Raw genomic sequence first — 21,274 nt, 5'->3', positions numbered from 1 at the left:
CCACCAACTCTGGGGAGTGCTGTGTAAGGTGTCACAAAGCACATGAACATAAAGTTCTGGGCAGAGCTCTTCACGTGGAAGATTTAATAGTTGGTTCTTAAAATTTGTCGTTAAACTCTACACCCGGGCCAGGATAAGCCCTCATTCTGACAGTAATAAGGAAAACTAAGTTACATGCCTATAATCTTAGCATCTGGGAAATGGAGACAGGAGGTTCAGCAGTACAAGGGCATCCTTAGCTATATAGCAAGTTTGAAGCCTGTCTGGGTTACACAAGACCCTTTCCAAAGTAATAATGACAATAAAAATAATAAATAAAAGCCATAGCAGACATGGCATCGGAACTGGAGGTAGAATAAATGGTGTGATGTGATTGTGAAGGCAGGAAATACTGGCAGCAAGCTGACCCTAGTGGGCAGTGTGAAGGTTTGCTGTGTGGGGACAACCGCTGCAAAGCTTAACACGCAGGATAGCAGAAGAGTCCCAGGATCCAGGACTGATGGATGAGGTCTATTCACGTCTAGAATCCCCAGGCTTCTCTCTATACGGTCACTTTGTCCTGCAATGCTTCTGAGTCTGGAAGGCAGCGGGAGAATACAAAGGAAGGACAAGTTACCCCAGCTACAGGGCCAGGGATAGGAACAGGGTGCTTCCCCGGTGTATTTGAATGCAAGGGCTCCCAGGGGTGACAGGCAGCACTTAGAACGCGTGAGATGAGGTGGTTAATGAGGATAAAGCACACCGCCTATGTCAAACATCACAGCTCCATCTGCAGCCCCAGCAGACAGGCAGGCAGGGCCTATCCCGTACCAGGTTGGGATAGCAAGAGTGAGGCACTTGCACTGGATACAAATGTCAAAGGAAGGTTAAAAAAATTAGTGATCGAAGGCTAAACCATACTTCGATGTAACTTTCTAAAATGCCAAAATTAATAAAAAATATCCATGACAGGGTCGGTGCTCAGTCCTACTGCTGTCTGTGCAGGTCTGACGGTGTGAAAGATCGCAGGAGTGATGGCAACACACAACTTCTGAAACGTGGTTGTGATTGCAAAGCATGCCTTACCACTTCAAGGGTCTTCACAGGTCAGGGTTTCCCTTTCAGCCATTCTGCCCTGAAGGCTTCCTCCCCTCCTGCCCCAGTAAGAAAGGCTGGTCTTTGACCATTAGGTTTCTGTTCTCATTTCTCATCCTGAGACTTCATCCTGCTGCTACATTCACAGCTGACAATCCAAGGCCAGGCAGAGCAGGGCAAGGCATGCCTGTCTGCAAGGGAGCTCCCAGCTCAGGTCAGTGCAGTCAGTCTCCAGGGACAAAGGCATCATCAGAGACTGGTCAGTGCTAGGGCAGAGCTCCGGAGAACCCAGCACTCTGAAAGGTCAGCCCAGCATCTCCCCAGCAGCTTAGGGAGACCCAGGTGCCTCCAGGGTCCACAACCAGAAATGGACAAAGGCGGCAGCGAATGGGACTAGCTAGAAGCAGTTCATGAAAAAAATAAAAGAAACTCACCTGGCTTGCAGACCTAACCAGGAACCTGGCTTGGGTTGACTAGTTAGATATGGACTAATTACCCTCAATCAAACAAGATTCCAGCTCCTGGCTCCTGCCCTCCAACTGAGTGCCAGGGAAGGTGAGCCTCCAGGTATCAATGCCAGGGAAGAGTCCCAGGAGAAGGGACTTTCTCCTTGTACATGTGGATTTTATTACAATTTTTGAACTAGGAAAATACTGTTTTGTCATCTGGAAATGTATCATAACAACTTTATCATAACAGGAAGTCATTCTCAGGTCAGGCTAAGGACAGTGACAAGTGATAGATATATGACTGAGCTGTGTGGAGTAGCCAACTTTAGCCTTTGACCTCCAGTCCTAGACATTCTTATTTTTCTCTACCAAGGGAAGCAGTGTTGCAAGGTGAAGCTATCTGTGCTGGCGCTGGGCCTCTGGCACTACACACTGAAGAGACAGGATCTTGCTATGTTGCCCCAGACTGACATCACAGCTAGGGCTGAAGCAATTGCCCTGCCTCAGTCTCCTGAGTAGCTCGGCTTCCAGGAATGCATCTTCGAACCTAGCTAAGCTGGTTGGTTTTAAAGTTAGAGGGCTTTAAGTAGAGGAGTGGGCATCATCCCCAGCTCACAGGAGAACTTCTGAGGGCCAGATATTGGCACGCTTCAACTTGAAAATGGACAGCTTAAGATGCCAGGTTCTTGCTGCCCCCAAATCCCTGAGGGCCACTCTTACCTCTCCCCCAATTTCAGTCTACACAAGTCCTTAGAGGAAGTTCAGTACTTCACCTGCCTCTATTTCCCAGACCTTCTAGAGGCAGAGATGTGTGCTTCTGACCTGTTGGATTGTGTAATTCCTCACACACCCATCCAAAGGCACATGATCAAATAAACATATGATAAAAAGTCGTGGGCTCTGCATCCATGGTGGAGCACCACTGGACACTCACATCCCGAGGTGTCCACACCAGCCTTCAGGACCCACTTCTTAACTCTGTTAAGAGCTTGATATTGGTAGGCCCTTGCTTAGCAACAGGGGGTGGGGGTGGGGTAGCAGAGGAAAGAGGAGGATCAGCAGAAGACATGAACTTCACAAGTTAAGAACCGCCCTTCTCATGGGGCAAAAGCATGGAGCAAGAGTCAGGTCTAGACACCCTCAATGTCCTGTGTCCCTGAGCAACAGCCTGAGGGGAAAGGAGTTCTACGAGGCGTATTATCCTTTGCTGCATGATGTTCCACAGCTAGTGACCCTTTTCCCAAAGATTATTACAGAACTGGTCTGATTTCAAATTCTTTTTTTTTTTTTCTTTTTGGATTTGGTTTTTTTTTGAGGCAGGGTTTCTCTGTATAGCCATGACAGCCCTGGCTGTCCTGGAACTCACTCTGTAGACCAGGCTGGCCTCAAACTCAGAAATTCGCCTGCCTCTGCCTCCCAGAGTGCTGGGATTACAGGCGTGCACCACCACACCCGGCTCAGATTTCGAATCCTTATCAAGTATGACCCTAAGGATGATCCTCAAAAACCAGAGACAACGAACTGCCACCCAGATGCTGCCACCAAGCTCCCATTTTCCCAGTAGGCCACCAATGGTAAGTACACTCAGCTGGCCAGGCTAAGTGGGGGGAGGGAACTAGAAAATGATCATGTAGTCACCTGTAGTTACACAATGTGGCGGGAGAGCACGTGCCTGGCTTGGGTGCCCATTAATCATGCTCAACCAACTCCAAATCACCCAGCTTCCAGAAGCCAAAGGATAAAACTAAGGCAGGACGCCCAGAGGCAAAGATGGTGAGAGCCTCGCTGTCAGCTTCGGCACACTCATCCTGCAGGGGAAGAAGCTGGCCCTCAAGCTGGCAGGGAGCCAGTGTCTCAATGCCCTTGTGAGGAGGGAAGTATGTGATAGAGGCTTTTAGAAGGAGACCTGCGAGGGACCAAGACACAGACCAGAGCCATGCAAGAAAAGCAGAACAGAGGAGACGGGCCATCTTATGCGGTCTCAGAGCCTGGTGGCCAGACTCAACCATCCAAACAGCGTCTGCCTGTCTGTCTGTCTTCCTGTTCTTGAGATGAGTGTATCGAATATGAGGAAAATGTCATTTTTTTAAAGGTCAAAAGGAAAAGCATCCCTCTTCTGAGTTGTTCAAATGTAGGCTATCGTTATTGTGATGCCTACAAGGTCACAGCGATATCGAAGAATACCAAGGAACAAGCATCCGTGACAGCTTCCTGGAATCAGCTCTAAGTGGCAATGGAGGCATCTCCTCAGTTCCCAGCAACAGCCTGGAGCTCTATGGAGAAGCACTGGCAAGTGAAGGCATAAGAAGACTCACAGAAAAGAACAGTATCCAATCCTGTTAGCAGCTTGAAGGCAGGGGACACGCGTTCCAAGCACACAGCCAAGTCTTTGGGGAAAGGGAAGTGAAAGGGAGAAGCCACTGTCCCTTAAGTGGGTTTATTCACAGCTACCAAGCCTGGTCCTAACCATGACCACAGATAAGGGAACCTATGTCACACAAATGTAACTTGTCAACTAACATTCACCCCGTGTCTAGGCTCGCAGGGAAGTGTGGCAGGCAGTGGGCCAGCACTGCACGGGTTTGGAGGAGCTTACAAGACCCCTCCCCCCACATTAACCCAGGCTCACTGCAGTTTACACAGCCCATACAATCTTCTCTTTAGCAAAGCCTTCTTCTCTCTGTTGGGCGGGGATGAAGGAGATGCCACCTGTCCCTCGATGGCATGCAGGGACCACTCAGTGTATACTGCATCTGTAACAATGTCTTTCCTGGAGAGATGGCTACAGTCAAAGAGTGGATAGGGAAAAGCCTTGCTCGGGGCTGGAGCACAGGCTGGAGCCAGTTGCAGCCTAGCTTAAAGCTTCAAAGCAGCCAAGATGTGCAGGTGACTGTGGCTTAGAACAGGGGAGCATCATCACTGGGCTGCCTGGGACAATGGGGTTCACAAGTTCTCCTCTCCTAGCTGAGGGGTCAGCGTGTGTGGGCAAAGTTAATCTCTTCCATTCTCATTTCACAGAATCAAGAGGGAAGATCAGATATTATAGCAAAACCCAGGCTGACACCATCAGCACTGATCCCCTGTCTGGAACTGGGGGTGCAGGGTCAAGACAAAGGGCAGAGGAGTTCATAAAGAACTTGTGGGAGTCAATATCATCTACGTTCTTCCCAGAGAAACAGCCCCGATAAGATCTGTCTCCAGCACCATGTTTATCACTCTAACTCCTCTGGGCATCCAGGTGGCAAACTGTACTGGAACAGCCTGTAGACAGACTCCAACACCACTGGGGACTGTAACCTCAACTAAGCTGTTACTGTCACATACAGCACAGGGGACTCAGAGGGAGCGGACAGTGAAGAAAATGGGTAAAAACACTTTGAAGCTCAATATTCAAGTTTAAGAAATACCAAACACACTAGCACTAGCCTCTCTGGTCTCTGCTACCCAGCTCACGGTACAGGGTCTGGCACAAAAGCTCTCTGTGTATAGAGACAGAGATGGTGTCAGCAGCCACTGAGCGCCTCAGGAACTGTGTCGTGCGACTGCCCCACTGCACCCAAACATTATTACTAAGGGTTCCATTTTCTTCAAGGGCATCACAAAATGAACAGTCCAATGAAGAAATCCCCATAGTTCCATACCTCACGGTCCAGGGCCCAACCCCATATGCTACTGACATAGTTCAAGGCTATCTGTGAATCACACATGACCTAAAGCCCACTGATTCCAGAAACTGGAGGAGAGAATAGATTTCAGAGCTGGGGTGTATCTCCCAAATAGCAATTCCTGAAATGCATCTGCTCATATTCAAACCTGGTGTAACTGTGATCTAAACCCAAGTCATGCAACAGCTGCTGATTTCTGTCTTTGTTTCTAAAGCCGAAACCCAGACCAAACCACCCATGGTGACTGTATGTTCCTGACTGTCTCCTTTCCTCCCTCTCTGAACCCTCAGTTCTCATTGAGATTTGCCCAGGTAGGTAGTACCAGGTCTGTCAAGCCCTCCGGCTTTCATAAGGCCAGCCTGTCCCCATCAGCTGGCACAAAAGGACTTAGGACACAAGACACTCATCAAATACCAAGGTGACACTGAGTGGTGGGAAGAGTGGACAATAAGTCAGATCAATCATAGAACATCAGTACAGGTGTGTGAACAGGTAGGACTCAGGGCTGACAAAGGGAACCCAGAACAGCTATGGCTGGCTGAGGAGGAGAGGCAGTGGGCAGATTTGGCTGAATGACTCTGCAGTGTCACCCTAAAGATAAGGAAGACAGGAGGGTGGGCACGCACCCCTCTCTACACAGCCAGAGCTGACACTGCCCCTCTAGTGAACATGGAGAAAAGATCCTGCAGGGCAGAAGACCCTTTGAAGTGGCCCTGCTCCCATCCCTTCCATCTTCAAAGTGCATTCTCAGTGCAAGGAGGTCTGGATCCCAGGGGGCCTAACTGAGACCGGGCTGTGCCAGCCAGCTCCCTCTGCCTCCTCCGACTTCTCCCTTGCCCACCCTGACGCCTTTTATACTAAGACCAGAACTCCTGTTGGATCTCATAGGGGGAAGGCCCACGAGCGCTCAGTCCAGCTCTGCACAGGGGCACAGTGCTATCCTGGCTCTGCCCCTCGGCGTCCAGGTCCAGAAGCGTCCGCTCAGCAGGGGGCAGGGGCCCTGCCTGTAAAGGGAGCAGGGCTGAAAGCCCTGGCCGCTCTTCTACAGTGCTGCTGCTGCTGGCAAAGCAGGAGTCCAGGTTGCTGGGCGTTTCTGTGCTGGAGCTGTTAGCTGGAGAGGCGCTGCGGGCGTGGCTGGGAGACACAAACCACCAAGGGTCCAGCCGCTGCCGGTTGGCAGAAGGACGTGGCCGAGGCAGAAACTCCAGGGTCTTGGGTCTCTCTAAGGTAGAGTCTCGCTGTGTGTTCCAGCGCCTTGGAGTTGGGGGAAAGACCACATTGGGGTCAGGGAGACGGGGGAATTCACCTGGGTCTCGGCTGGGACTGGGAGTTTTCAACATGCCTGGTTGGAGAGACAATAGGAAAGACATCAGATGGTGGCACCACTATTTTCACTGGGATATGCGCCGTCCCCACACTTCTGTATGCTTAGGCGTGTGGGACAAAAGGGATTAAACAAATGTTTACAGAACTCACACTTTGTCAAGTAGTGTGCTGGGTGGTGCTGGGGATACAGTAGTGAATAGAAACAAAGTGGCCTTGGGTCAAGTAATAGTAACACATTGGGGGACACATGTATAATAAACTAATTTAAAGCAGCCTTTGGGGGAAAAACCCCCATAAGGTGGTCCCTTATGTTTGTAAATAAAGTTTTACTGAGACACATTTTTGATATACTGTGTAGCTGCTTTGTATCTCCAGCAGTATAGCTGAACATACACATGGAGAGGGAGAGGGAGAAGAAGAGGGAGAAGAAGAGGGAGAGGGAGAGGGAGAGGGAGAGGGAGAGGGGAAGGGAGAGAGAGAGAGGGGGGGGAGAAGGAGAGGGAGAGAAGGAGAGGAGGAGGAGGGAGAGGATGAGGAAGAGGAGGAGAAGAAGGAGGAGGAGGAAGAAGAGGAGGAGGAGGAGGAAGAGGAGGAGGAGGAGGAGAAGAGGAGGAGGAGAGGAGGAGGAGGAGGAGGAAGAGGAGGAGGAGGAGGAGGAGGTTATTGAATTCACAAAACCCAAAGTATTTACCATCTTGTCCTTTCCCAAAACAGTTTGCTGACCCTTGATTAAAGGGAACGTCTGTCATTCAGTGTTCATCTACATAATAGCCATATGACAGGAAAGGTAGCAAAACGTAAAGATGATTCATGTTGTCTCTATTCCCAAAAAGGCCACAGACCATGTAACAGACAAACCTCCAGGAGGAAGACTCACACAAAGACGTGAAACGACCATTACACACGCAGCAATCTCACCAAAAGGGCGAGAGCGCCTTTGCTTCTCTGGATGTTCTAAGTAGGGGGTGTTTCTTAGCCAGACTCAGGCCTTTTAGGGAGCAAGGACTGGACACAGGGAAGGCCTAAGTTGAAAGTGCACATTCACATGAGTTTCTGGGGTCAGCTGCTAAAGGCAAGCAGTTACATGTCTCCAGCTCTGAAGGGGCAGGTGTGACTCAGGAATTAGTGACAGAGAACGTGATAGATGGGTGGCAGCGGACCTTAGGTGTGTGTCTGGACTAATGCTATAATGGCAGGGGCCCAAGTACGTGGCAGAAAACACCCTTCCTAGGTGTGGTGAAGCCTCCTTCATTGTAGCTGCAGACTCTTTGGGGAACAAGAAGCTTGCCAGCTGCCCTTGGATGCTGGAGGCTCTGCCCTGCCCAGAGCAGGGTTTCAGCGTGCTGCTGATGCCCTTGTCTGTCTTCCTAAGCAGCCTGACTCCTCTCAACAGTCAGGAGATGATGTCCATGGTACAGGGCAGAGAGAGGCCAACCGGCTCCGGACACCCTGCCAATCCTATATCATATTTCTTGCATGGTTGAGCAAGAGAAGAAGAAATGTGGCTTATTCGAATTCAGAAGTCAAAGGAGAGAAAATGAGCCACCTACACACACCTTTATTCCTGTGGGTCATAAAAGAAAAAGGAGAAAGGGGAAGTGGCTGGAACTCACCTGTTCCAGGACTGGGACTCATCCCGTTGCTGGAGGGGCTCCTGCTGCCTGGTGCTGCAGGGGCTGCTGTTGGCTTAAGTGCCCCGTCAGAAGGAGTCCGCCTGTGGCCACTAGGCTGCGTGGGGGCTGTGAGGGTGACATGGGTGGGAGTCAGGGACTGGTTGGGGTCTCTCTTGAAGCGCTCCACTCGGACATTAACCAGGGGGTTGTGGGTGCATTGGGTTAGTGGTGGAGCATCAACTGGGCTGACTGGCATTTCATACACCACGATCTCATCACTGTCAGAACGCAATAGGGAACGGGTAGAGTTGCATTCAGAGATGGAGGAGAGAGATAGCAGTGTCAAGGAGGCAGAGGGGTCTCCTAGCAACGTCATTGGCTCTTCCTTCTTGAAGAGCTTTCGGGAGGGGGGGCTGGTACTCCGACGAGGGCGGCTGGCCCTTTGGAAAAGACCCTCACGCCTCTTCTTCTCTTCCCGGGCTGGTGGCTCAGGTTCCTCTGGGGGAGGCAACTGGCACTTGCCAGCTTCCAGCAAGTCAAACCCTAGGCCTGTGGCCGCCAGAACAGCTCCACATCCGAGCAGAGCCACCTCACAGCGCCGGTGGTGGGTCCCACTGCGCTTGAGACTGTTGGTCGGCGTCAGCTGAGGGGTACTGGTAGCTGAGTTGACTGGGGTAGGTTCCTCATGAGCTCCATCGCTGGAGGGGCCGTCCCCATCCTCTCCACGAGGAAATGGGATACAGAGGTAGGACTGGTTGGGTGAATGCTGTAGATGATGCTCCCCGCTTCCTGGGCCTTCACTATCCTCATCCTCTGCGCAAACAAGAGTAAAGGGAGTGAAGAGTCTGGTCCTTCTCCCAGCTCAGCATCAGAGGAGCAGGGCATGAAACCGGGCACTGAGCCAATGGGGACAGTTTTCTGTACACTCAACTGAGACCAGCACAGGAAATTCACCTGCATTCCAGAGCCCATTTCTCTACTTGCAAAAAAGAATATCAGCTAATTTGCCGCCTCTCTCTCAGGGACTCTGCTGAGTGTGTATAAAAGGCTGCGCCAACCTCATAGCTGTCAGGCAAGGGTGCAACTCCAGGCAATGCCTTTACCTCAGTAGGGACACTTACAAGTACATGAAGAATGAGTTCCTAGAACTAGAACCAGAAACATTTCTAATATTTTTATACCTTAAAACTAGAAAGTCTTTGGATTTCTAGCATGATTCTTTGCAAAATGTCTTAAGGATGATCTTCTCAAGAAATCCAAATCCTCTACATGTTTGAAGGCCAATCTGTTCTATTGATGGGCCTATTATGACTTGAAAATCTACAAATAAAAGCATCTAGAGAGCTCAGCCACCACTAAGTAGCCAGAGTAACTTTTGAAAAACTAGGAAAGGGGAAATATGTCTGGCTCAAGTCCTCATCCTTGTACACTGTCCCAGGGAAATTATTGTTGGATTCTTGGGGCCGGAAGCAAATGACAGGTTCCATGGCTATGATACACGGAAACTGGGGTTTAGGAAAACCCGATAAAATGGAGAAGATAGAGTAGAGGTCAAAGATGAGACAAACCTAGGGATGGTAGTACTAGGAACCCTTAAACAATTCTGGAAGTCTAGCCAAGAATTCTCTAAGGAAACCAGGGGAAACCCAAGACTCTACTTACCTATCTCCATAAGGCTGGTGAACCCAGGCAGGGCGGGGCTACTTCTCGGGCCCTTCCCCAGGTTGGGGGCACTGGATGACCACTGCTTGTATCCATCTACCAGGGACTTGAGGCTGAAGGAAGGAGGAGACTTGTCAGCACTGGGTACTTCCCTTACGGCCTCCACGGGTGTTCAGAAAGTGTCTGTCTCCTTAATCACACTAAAAGCCTCTGGGGTCAGACAACTCTTCCTGAGCCCTCCTAGTTCACCAACAAGTGTGCATGCTCTAGGAGGTGAAAAGCGGTGGTTTAACCCAGCCCCTCACATGCTATGGAATCATGGGAAGAGCGAGTGAGTGGGTGGGCAAGCAGACAGAGAGAGTAAGGGCTGGGCTTGGGGCAGCTCTTGTCAGAGCCATTCTTAAGGGAAAGGCAATCACCCCACAGGAACCAAACACGACACACTCAGAACATCACAAGGATTTCAGTGCAAACACCTGCAGTGCAAGGCAAGCATGGGGCAGATGAACCAGCAGAAATGGCCCCGGCCACTCCACTCATAAAGTTTCTCAGCTTCTCCTTCCAAGCTTCTATCTCGCATGCTTAAGCTTCCAAAGCCATTCACTCTTCAAAAGGAAGAAAAAAAAAATCAAGCAAGCAAGCTGTACCCACCCAGTGCACGTGGGACAGACCTACATGGGGGAAACACTGTGTGGTACTCAAGCCTCGGTTTGTCTGGGCATGGAAACAAAGACGGGGCTTGATTTCAACCCCCTGCCATCAGCCCATTTGTCAAACTTAGCAACCCTCCAGAGACAGAATGGCTCCCCCTTCGGTTTCCTTACAAAGGGGGATCTGGGTCTGGAAGCAGTGGCCTTTCCCCAGAGGGCAGGAAAAGGGAACACTGATGAATCTGCATGGTGCACTGGCACTGAAAAGCTAGCACATCAGCCAGAGGAGACTCTTGACTTTTAACACTAAAGACCCATACACCTAAAGCCTGCTCTCTCAGGGTCTAAAGCCACCAGAGGGAGAGAGGCTCAACTTTCTCCTAGGCCTCAAAACTGTGTGGAAAGAAACACTGGTGAATCGAAGCCCAAAACACGGGGCTGGAGAGAAGCGGCCAACACCACAGCCTGGGACTCCCCACTGCACTGTGATGATAGTTCCTTTAGTACTGGGCCTGATGAAGCCCAGATTAGCAAACCAAAGCCAGTGTTCAAGGTGCACAGCACATGGCCTTCTCTATGCACAATATGCAAGGAGCAGCCCAGCAATCGGGGTGAATCAACAGAGCAATTTTCCCAAGGTGCAGCAGTGCTCTTAAAAAAAAAATAACCCATTCGTCACTTGAAGCAATGAGGAATGAGAACAGGAAAATGGAAGGGCAGTTGCTACCAATACAGCTGTGGATGGGTGGAGACCAGACTCACCCCAAGTGGAAGTGTGGAGACTCTGATGGGGTACTTAAGCCATTAGCTTTTTCCCGTCTCTGGGGGGATCTTCAATGAATAAAGAGAATCAGCAATATGTAGTAGAGACCCAAGCCAGCTCACCCTCTCCCATACTCAACTGCCCAGGCTCGACCAGCGAGGTAGCCAGCTGTGATCTGCCTGGCCAATCAGCAAACCCATACCTGGAAAAGACTACCATGTTGGAGCTGTGTCAGGCCTAGGCTCTTTCAACTAAGGGACAAAGGTCTCTGGACAGCTCCAGGGTAACTGCAAGGGGCTGAGTCAAAAACACCCACACTGCCAACAGTGAGCTGCTGCTTCCTACAGACGTGGCTGTGAGGTGGGAATTTACTTCACTGAATTCAAGGGTTTTGCCATTATAAACTTTCTTCTGTCAACAGGCACTAACATTAGTAATATTATCATGGAGATATCTCTAACATTTCTGACACAAAGACAACTAGATTCAAGCTTGTTAGAATACACTTTCATTTCTTCAATGAGAATTGAGAATAATGAAAAGCCAAGGCATGTGCTTCTTAATTGTCTCAAAAGTCTGCAAGGACAGATCTATGCGAGAAGAAAGAAAAGTACAAAGTTAACATTCTGCAGCGTAAGATGAAGGCTAATTTACTATCAATACCAAACCAACCAAACAACCAAACAAAAACCTGTAAGTGAAGCAGAAGCAGCGAAATCACTAGAACCCTCCTTGAGGAAAGGAAGGACCTAAAGGAAGAGGTCATGAGGAAGGGAGGGAGGGAGGGAGGGAGGGAGGGAGGGAGGGAGGGAGGGAGGGAGACAAATGACTGTGCATAGTCACTGAAAATGTAGTGAAAAACTTAATTCCCAGAAAGCACAGCCAGCCTGGCTGACCATAGAATTTATACTAATGTCAGAGGTAGCCAGTGACTCGGGGTGGCTGGGTCCCTCAGAGCCGGGTCCCTCAGAGCCAGGCCCTGAAGCACAGACTACAAGGTTCTTATCCGCTCTCCTCTCGGGAGCTCTGTACACTTGTGACCGCGAGGGGTGCACGTGCTGTGAGTGTACATTTTCTATTTAAAGCAACTTGGGATTTCAAAACCTTACTTGACAGTTAGTATACATCTTTTGTTTTTAAATAATTCTAATTGTTCTTTTATTACCCTTGAGCTCAGATAGGAAGAATGAAGAGTATGAACATAATGTTAGTACAGGTTTGGAGGCCCCATTCAGCAGGCAATGGAAGTCACTGAAAACGATGCTGGGTTACTATCCTCACACTCAGAAGAGCAGGAAGTAGTCTGGAAGAAATGCAAACCGTGATGTTCACTCTTCGAGTATGAAGTAGATGACGTGGAAGGCAGAGACCGCCATCCCAGCAGGATAATTATGTGCGCTCGCTAGGAGCCAACGAACTGATGCACCTCACAAAGAGGAACTCAGCCAACCCTATGCTAGGCACTAGGTCTTATGCCCATTTTGTAGTGGAGAAAACATGGGCTCTACAGCCACCTGTGGAGCTGAGTCCCCGTCTAAGACCTCCTCTGCGCCATCAGGAAGCCTGGCCCAAGAAAAACGGAGATGCAAAGAATTTGCCTCCCAGGCCTCCAGACTACAGGTGAGGACGCAGCACCCCAAGGCACCCGTTGCCTAGAGGGGCATTAACGTGTGGTTAGTTGGGGAACAGCAAGGCAGTCCAGTGTGGCACAGTACATGCCAGGGCAGTGCCAGGGCTGAGGTCCTGTGCTGGCCTCCACTTCAGAACAAAGCCCTTGCTGACCCTGCTCTTCCTCCCCTTCCCCGGAACAGGTCTTTTTGGGGAAGACTCGGGTCTGGGCCACCCAGCCCAGCCTGGCTTCCTCCACGCCCATCCTCTTTGGGCTATTTGCTGTTATGAGAACACCCGCAGGGGGCAGCAAACCAGCTGACTGAATCCAGTCCCTCCTGCCACTTGTCTTTGTGAGATCTGAGTGGAACACAGTCACATGTGCTCATTCACTTATGTGTCACTCAGAGTCTGGGGCAACTTTTGTATTTCTGTTACCACAAAGACCCAGAAGCTTAAAATGTTATCTGGCCTTTCACAGAAAGAACTTGACAATTCCTGCTCTACAAGGAAACCCAGGATCTAGGAGACTGGACAACTCTCTAGAAAGGTCAGGAAGAGCTTAGAAGTAGTAATACACATCTGTAATTCCGGCACTTAGGAGGTGGAGGCAGGAGAATAGAAAGCTTGAACACAGTTTGGGCTAGCCTGTCTTAAAAAATAAAAACAGAACCCGTATACTTTTCCAAACATATTCAAATAAACAGGAGAAACAAAAGTATTTCTTATCATATTTTAAAATGTTGTGCCAGTCTGTGAGAGAGACATTCACATCATCCGCCTCTTACCCTTCATCTCCTGACGTGAGCTCTTTCTGTCCAAGTGTTCCTGGTCCCCATGTCCGGCCCTTCTTCTTTGGGGCCCTCTTCTCCTCCTCCTCCCCTTCCTCTTTAGGAACAACTGAGCTCCGGCCCCAGGTTTTACTACTTTCACCTGGTGTCACTGTGAATAACAAAGGTTGAGTAAGATAAATATCTTCAAAATAAAACAGCAGACAGACCTCCCCCGCCCCCCCCACCCCATGCACAATTTATTTAAAGCAATTACTATAGTAAAAATAAAACTAGTCCAGGTTTGGCCTACACTAAAGCTTTGGCAAGTTTTCTTAAGACCTACGCTTTGGAAAGCCTCAGCTTGGGAAGTACAGATCAAAGAAAAGCAGTGGTGCCCTGTGGGGCAGACAGTATGGAGGTCCTCAGGCAGACACCAATCTGTATCGATATCACTCTAGTTTCCAAATTGCTTTGCAATTCCCTAAAGAGTTTCCCATACCCACAACACCCTGTGTTCATGTCTGACTGTGTGTTAAAAGTGGAGGAACCAGCGCAATACTGAACAACGGGACAAGGAGCAGGAAGGCTGAGGGTCTGCAAATGGACACGCATGTGTGTACACATTGTTAGGGAAGGAGGCAGAAGTTACAGCTGGAACCAGCCTGGATCAGTCAGTGGCTGAGCAGAGCAGGGACAAGTGCCCGTGGTATGTCTGGCCTCAGTTTTGGAACCTGTCTCACACTGGATGGCTCGAAGGCGCGGGATGATGGTAGGACTCGCAGGAGGGCTTGATCGGCTGCTGACCAGACTCTTCCTTTTATCCATGGTTGGGGAGGCCTGCACCGTGAACTTGTGCTGGAAATCTGCTTGAGGAGAGACAAACACGTGTGTGTCAGGGTTACCACATAGTCAAATTCATTGAAGAAATCTGATGTCGCCTGGCAGGCCAGAGGGGTAGGCCTACATCTCCTGAGAAGTTTTTTCCAGAGCTACCAAATGGACACATGACAAGATGAATGCACAGACAGTGGTCTTCATGATGCCCTCTATGTAACGGACACAGGTAGGACAATTACAGCCTGAGAGCTGCTTTCTGGTGCATGTCGCTTTGTGGATTATCCTAAGGAGATGTTCCTTGAAACTATGTTTCAGATGGTCTGTCACCAAGCATGTCCTTTTTAGGTACCAAGTAAAGAGTTTTCGATGCTCCTCTCAAACTGCAGGTGTATTAAGAATCAGATCATGACGGAAGTAAAAGAACTCAACAGAAATGGGGAGATGAGCCACTTCTTACACACCTTAATGGTAGTTTTGATACAGCATGAAGGACATGACATGTTTAGCTCTTGAGTTCTGAGTTTCAGCCTCCTCCTCATGTCAGAGGCACGGAGCTCTCGCCACTACACTAACCTCTCCCTGCAAGTGGGACCAGAGCCTCGCAGCTATTGCCAGTGCATAGCAGCGTCCTGGGACAGTCCAGGTGTGCCACGGGCACCTAAAGATACCACACGACTTGCAATAAACCAACCAAATAAACAAAGCCAACCAAATTAAAGGTGATGGGGACAGCCGAGCACGCTCCCGTGAGCTAAGCCATCGTCCCAAGGCTTAAAGATGGCCCACAGCCACTCTGACGTCTTCATTCTTCATTTCCTTAAATTCTAACAAGCTTGCTTCCCAAGGCCTTATGGATTTAGAACATAAACATTTTTTTTATTTATAGAAATACTCACGTACCTCCTTGGGCACATTCCACTCCACCCAAGTCCTAACTCACAGTTTCTTATTTCTTTACACTTCCCCAGGTAACAGTACTGAAAATGTACTTTTATGGAGCCAAGGTGCTTCTGAGAGGCTGTACGTAAATCTTATAATAGGAACATTTACTTATTAACCTAATATTAAATGCACTGAGAACTGTGAAAAGAAACGAGACAACCTCCTTTTGAGGATTAAGATTTCTCACCTAGGAACACCTGAGAATCCCTTCACCCCAATGGTACACATCCTTCTCCAATGAACAGTTCCCCAGAAGGCCTGTCACCCTGAGCAAGATGGCCCACAGGCTTTACTTCAGGAGTCATGGTCTGTGTTTTCAAGCACAGTCAAATTCCCACAAACCCCTGCCTCACCAGCTCCTGGTCCTCCTCTCTCTCCCCCTCTCCCCCATTCCCCTCCCTCCCTCTCTCCCTCCCCACGACCTCCCTCCTTCCCTCCCTCTCTCTGCCACTGACCGGAGGGGAGGCTGATGCGGTTACCATCCCTGAGCTTCAGTCTGCTCTTCCTGAACTTGCCCTTGCGTTTCTTCACCCGGGGCTTTTCCTGGCACAGCTGGTGGATGATGATGTTGAGCTCTCGCTCCAGGATGTCGATCTCCCGTTCAGCCAGCTCCTGCTCCCGACGCCGGAGCAGTTCCTCCTGGTTCTTCTGCTGGAGCGCAGCCCGTGTCAGCTCCTCTTCCCAGGTTCGGAGCTCCTACAGACAGGGAGACAGTAGAGAGAAGGGTGGGTGGGTCTCAGCGCAGAAAGGAGACAACCTGGAGAGCTCTCCTGTGGTGCTCAGGAGAGAGTGGATGTTCAGCACTGGGTGAAAGGAAAGTGTAACACAACCAAACTGTGAATACACTAGAGAGGCTAGCTACTACTCTTGTCCTTTGGAACATTTAGTAAATAAAATAAGGGTTCCCTAAACACAGAGTTGCCTTATCACAATAGCCGACAAGAAACCCAAGATCAATGCTATGTGTCTTGGGTAATGTGAAGTGTGAGGAGAATGACTGTCCCCAGGAAGGACAGAGCAAGACTGTCTCATGATGCTTCAAATAGCGTGCAATGTAAAACAGGACACTGTTCCATTTAATATTTTCGGACTGTGGTTGACAGTGGTTAAGTCAAGCCACAGAAAGCAAAACTATAAATGGGTATGGGGGGGCTTACTATAACTACTTACTGACAAGATCCAACTTTCATTTTCCCTACTGGCTTATGTAATTTATAAACTACATTATGACTAAAGAAACGTGGCCAGAAGTTGGTGACTGAGCAATCTAGACAAGAGCCAGCCGTGGCGGAGGTTCTCCGTAGAAGAGTGGCAGTGATGGAATTCTATCAATGGCTCTCCGGAGGGACCCCTAGAGATTTGCCCACCATCAGCCTCCCCACTCTACCACCCCGGCCACTAGAGCATGTCAGTGACCTCCCCACAGCTTAGGATCACTGTGCTCCAAAGGAGACTAATCTCTCTTAATTAGATTCAGAAATTCTTTTTAAACCATTTGTGTAGGGGACAACAGAGGCATTACAGAAAGGATGTAGAATCTGATGGCCCAGGCTCACGGTCCTACTTCCCCATTCCCGGCCCCAGGGACACCCCTGAAGATGAAGGTGACACCCCTGGAGGTGAAGGTGACACCCCTGGAGGTGAAGGTGGACACCCTTGGAGGTGAAGGTGGACACCCCTGGAGGTGAAGGTGGACACCTCTGGAGGTAAAGGTGGACACCCCTGGAGGTGAAGGTGACACCCCTGGAGGTGAAGGTGGACACCCTTGGAGGTGAAGGTGGACACCCCTGGAGGTGAAGGTGGACACCCCTGAAGATGAAGGTGACACCCCTGGAGGTGAAGGTGACACCCCTGGAGGTGAAGGTGGACACCCTTGGAGGTGAAGGTGGACACCCCTGGAGGTGAAGGTGGACACCTCTGGAGGTAAAGGTGGACACCCCTGGAGGTGAAGGTGACACCCCTGGAGGTGAAGGTGACACCCCTGGAGGTGAAGGTGGACACCCCTGAAGGTGAAGGTGGACACCCCTGGAGGTGAAGGTGACACCCCTGGAGGTGAAGGTAGACACCCCTGGAGGTGAAGGTGACATCCCTGGAGGTGAAGGTGACACCCCTGGAGGTGAAGGTGAACACCCCTGGAGGTGAAGGTGGACACCCCTGGAGGTGAAGGTGACACCCCTGGAGGTGAAGGTGACACCCCTGGAGGTGAAGGTGACAGCCCTGGAGGTGAAGGTGGACACCCCTGGAGGTGAAGGTGAACACCCCTGGAGGTGAAGGTGAACACCCCTGGAGGTGAAGGTGGACACCCCTGGAGGTGAAGGTGACACCCCTGGAGGTGAAGGTGGACACCCCTGGAGGTGAAGATAGACACCCCTGGAGGTGAAGGTGGACACCCCTAGAGGTGAAGGTGACACCCCTAGAGGTGAAGGTGACACCCCTGAAGGTGAAGGTGGACACCCCTGGAGGTGAAGGTGACACCCCTGGAGGTGAAGGTGGACACCCTTGGAGGTGAAGGTGGACACCCCTGGAGGTGAAGGTGGACACCTCTGGAGGTAAAGGTGGACACCCCTGGAGGTGAAGGTGACACCCCTGGAGGTGAAGGTGGACACCCCTGAAGATGAAGGTGACACCCCTGGAGGTGAAGGTGACACCCCTGGAGGTGAAGGTGGACACCCTTGGAGGTGAAGGTGGACACCCCTGGAGGTGAAGGTGGACACCTCTGGAGGTAAAGGTGGACACCCCTGGAGGTGAAGGTGACACCCCTGGAGGTGAAGGTGACACCCCTGGAGGTGAAGGTGGACACCCCTGAAGGTGAAGGTGACACCCCTGGAGGTGAAGGTGACACCCCTGGAGGTGAAGGTGACACCCCTGGAGGTGAAGGTGACACCCCTGGAGGTGAAGGTGACACCCCTGGAGGTGAAGGTGGACACCCCTGGAGGTGAAGGTGACACCCCTGGAGGTGAAGGTGACACCCCTGGAGGTGAAGGTGAACACCCCTGGAGGTGAAGGTGGACACCCCTGGAGGTGAAGGTGACACCCCTGGAGGTGAAGGTGACACCCCTGGAGGTGAAGGTGACAGCCCTGGAGGTGAAGGTGGACACCCCTGGAGGTGAAGGTGAACACCCCTGGAGGTGAAGGTGACACCCCTGGAGGTGAAGGTGGACACCCCTGGAGGTGAAGGTGACACCCCTGGAGGTGAAGGTGGACACCCCTGGAGGTGAAGATAGACACCCCTGGAGGTGAAGGTGGACACCCCTGGAGGTGAAGATAGACACCCCTGGAGGTGAAGGTGGACACCCCTGGAGGTGAAGGTGACACCCCTGGAGGTGAAGGTGGACACCCCTGGAGGTGAAGATAGACACCCCTGGAGGTGAAGGTGGACACCCCTGGAGGTGAAGATAGACACCCCTGGAGGTGAAGGTGACACCCCTAGAGGTGAAGGTGACACCCCTAGAGGTGAAGGTGACACCCCTGAAGGTGAAGGTGGACACCCCTGGAGGTGAAGGTGACACCCCTGGAGGTGAAGGTGGACACCCCTGGAGGTGAAGGTGATACCCCTGGAGGTGAAGGTAGACACCCCTGAAGGTGAAGGTGACACCCCTAGAGGTGAAGGTGACACCCCTGGAGGTGAAGGTGACACCCCTGAAGGTGAAGGTGACACCCCTGGAGGTGAAGGTGGACACCCCTGAAGGTGAAGGTGACACCCCTGGAGGTGAAGGTGACACCCCTGAAGGTGAAGGTAGACACCCCTGGAGGTGAAGGTGACACCCCTGGAGGTGAAGGTGACACCCCTGAAGGTGAAGGTGACACCCCTGGAGGTGAAGGTGATACCCCTGGAGGTGAAGGTAGACACCCCTGGAGGTGAAGGTGGACACCCCTGGCGGTGAAGGTAGACACCCCTGGAGGTGAAGGTGGACACCCCTGGAGGTGAAGGTAGACACCCCTGGAGGTGAAGGTAGACACCCCTGGAGGTGAAGGTGACACCCCTGGAGGTGAAGGTGGACACCCCTGGAGGTGAAGGTGACACCCCTGGAGGTGAAGGTAGACACCCCTGGAGGTGAAGGTGATACCCCTGGAGGTGAAGGTAGACACCCCTGGAGGTGAAGGTGACACCCCTGGAGGTGAAGGTGGACACCCCTGGAGGTGAAGGTGACACCCCTGGAGGTGAAGGTAGACACCCCTGGAGGTGAAGGTGACACCCCTGGAGGTGAAGGTAGACACCCCTGGAGGTGAAGGTGATACCCCTGGAGGTGAAGGTGGACACCCCTGGAGGTGAAGGTGACACCCCTGGAGGTGAAAGTGACACCCCTGAAGGTGAAGGTGACACCCCTGGCCCTCAGCTGTGAGAAGGGAACAATCACACTGGCCCATGTGCTGTCATACTAGCAGGACAAAAAGGCTTCATTACACTTTTCAAGTGGAAACAAAAACGAAACAATGAATCCCATGCGGAAGATCTTGTTGTTATCACGTTGCTTTTTACTTACCCATTTAACTCTTTGAGACAGGGTTCCACACTATAGCCCAGGCTAGTCTTGATATAACTTTATAGCCCTGGTCTCAAACTTGCAACCTCCTTCCTCAGCCTTCCTGAGGGCTGAGAGTATAATGCATGTGCCACCAGGCCTGGCTATCACACTACTATTAACTCCCCAAATTTCTACAGTAAGAGTGAGAAGAGAAAAAAAAATTAACTAGGACTATATGACCATGTCTCAGGCCCCCAGACATGGCCCTGCCTAGACATCACAGGGCATACAATTGTGTATAATTAGTTTCACTGGTTGGACACTGATTGCTAGGGTCATACCACAGGGCCACTGGGGATGACTACCAAACCCAAAGGCAGACTCCAGCAAGCCATGAGGTGCTGAATCCCCAGATGATTTGAGCTTAGAACGCTTTCCACAAAATCATGAAAATGCCAGTTTCAGGCTCCTATTCTGAGGTGCGCACAATCAAGCAGACCTCAAGAAGAAGGTGCGGGTGTTGGTAGTTGGCCCAGAGTCCGGACGCCACGGTGAAGCATCTCTGCTAAGACAAGACCTGCTGTCCCCTCCTCTCTACCTTTTCTTTGGCCCTGAGTTGGTCAAACATCTCCTGAATCTCATGTTTCCAGTCGTCCTGCAGGCAGTGGAAGGAGTCCTTGGGCATCTCAAAGAAACCGGACTCTTCTATAGTCGTTAGCTGGTCCAGGATGCTTGTGAAAGATGGCCGTGAGTGGGGGTCGGGATTCCAGCAGTCTGAATGGGAAACGGGAAGAAAGAGGAAGTGTGAGCAGGCAGAGGCGAATGGAAGCCCCGTGATACTACATGGCTGCCTCACCAGAAAATAGCCTCAATTTCTCCTTCTAGAAAATAGAGCCCTGAATTGAGGGAACCCCACCAGGAAAGCATATCATCCACCATCTTAACGTGAAAAGGGGAAACCGGAAGTCAGACACACTGAACTGTGCACTGCTGAACATGTGCACGGAAAGCAAGACTGAAGCTTCCTGTGCTTGCCACAGTTGCCAGCTTACGACGAACGTACGGTTCAGGTGGACCATGGGTGACTGCACCCCAAATTCCTACATGTACACAAGCTACCATCCCCACACCTCAATGGGAGAAGGTAAAGAGGAGAACATCAGGGTGAGTCAGGAGCAGTGAGCCTTCCAGCTGCCGCCACACAGCAGGCACTTTCCTTCTTCACTGTGCCTAACTTTGCATTTCTCACAGAATCATGTTTTCGACTCAGTGATATTAGAGTCCTTTCTTCCCAGACAACCTTCAGTTCTACACATAAGATACTCAGGTCCGGGAAGAATTGCCACTGTAGCTTATTTTGTATTACATAATACGATTCTGGAATGCGAGATAGCAGGTTTTAGTTACTAATTTCTATAGTCACTGCAAAAAGGAACCTGCTTTAGC

At 50.9% G+C, this 21,274-nt stretch overlaps 1 protein-coding gene across 2 annotated transcripts in view; it reads right to left on the bottom strand.

Moving 5' to 3' along the window:
- Window positions 1-2,822: 2,822 nt before the first annotated feature.
- The window catches only part of Map3k9 (mitogen-activated protein kinase kinase kinase 9), a 68,276-nt gene continuing 49,824 nt past the window's right edge, over window positions 2,823-21,274 (bottom strand). Inside the window, exons 5-11 of one of the 2 annotated variants that reach the window (XM_052185515.1) lie at window positions 20,427-20,602; window positions 15,818-16,058; window positions 14,315-14,446; window positions 13,599-13,752; window positions 9,790-9,902; window positions 8,128-8,940; window positions 2,823-6,530 (exon numbers count right to left, since the gene is read on the bottom strand). In XM_052185515.1, coding sequence (XP_052041475.1) covers window positions 6,046-6,530; window positions 8,128-8,940; window positions 9,790-9,902; window positions 13,599-13,752; window positions 14,315-14,446; window positions 15,818-16,058; window positions 20,427-20,602 — 2,114 coding nt within the window. In that variant the 3' untranslated portion in view covers window positions 2,823-6,045. The remainder of the gene's footprint in view (window positions 6,531-8,127; window positions 8,941-9,789; window positions 9,903-13,598; window positions 13,753-14,314; window positions 14,447-15,817; window positions 16,059-20,426; window positions 20,603-21,274) is intronic. The other variant, XM_052185516.1, reaches the window with a different exon arrangement.

This window comes from Apodemus sylvaticus, chromosome 6 (assembly GCF_947179515.1).
Source record: "Apodemus sylvaticus chromosome 6, mApoSyl1.1, whole genome shotgun sequence".
Taxonomy (NCBI): Eukaryota; Metazoa; Chordata; class Mammalia; order Rodentia; family Muridae; genus Apodemus; species Apodemus sylvaticus.
This window is presented reverse-complemented; position numbering and strand designations above follow the sequence as displayed.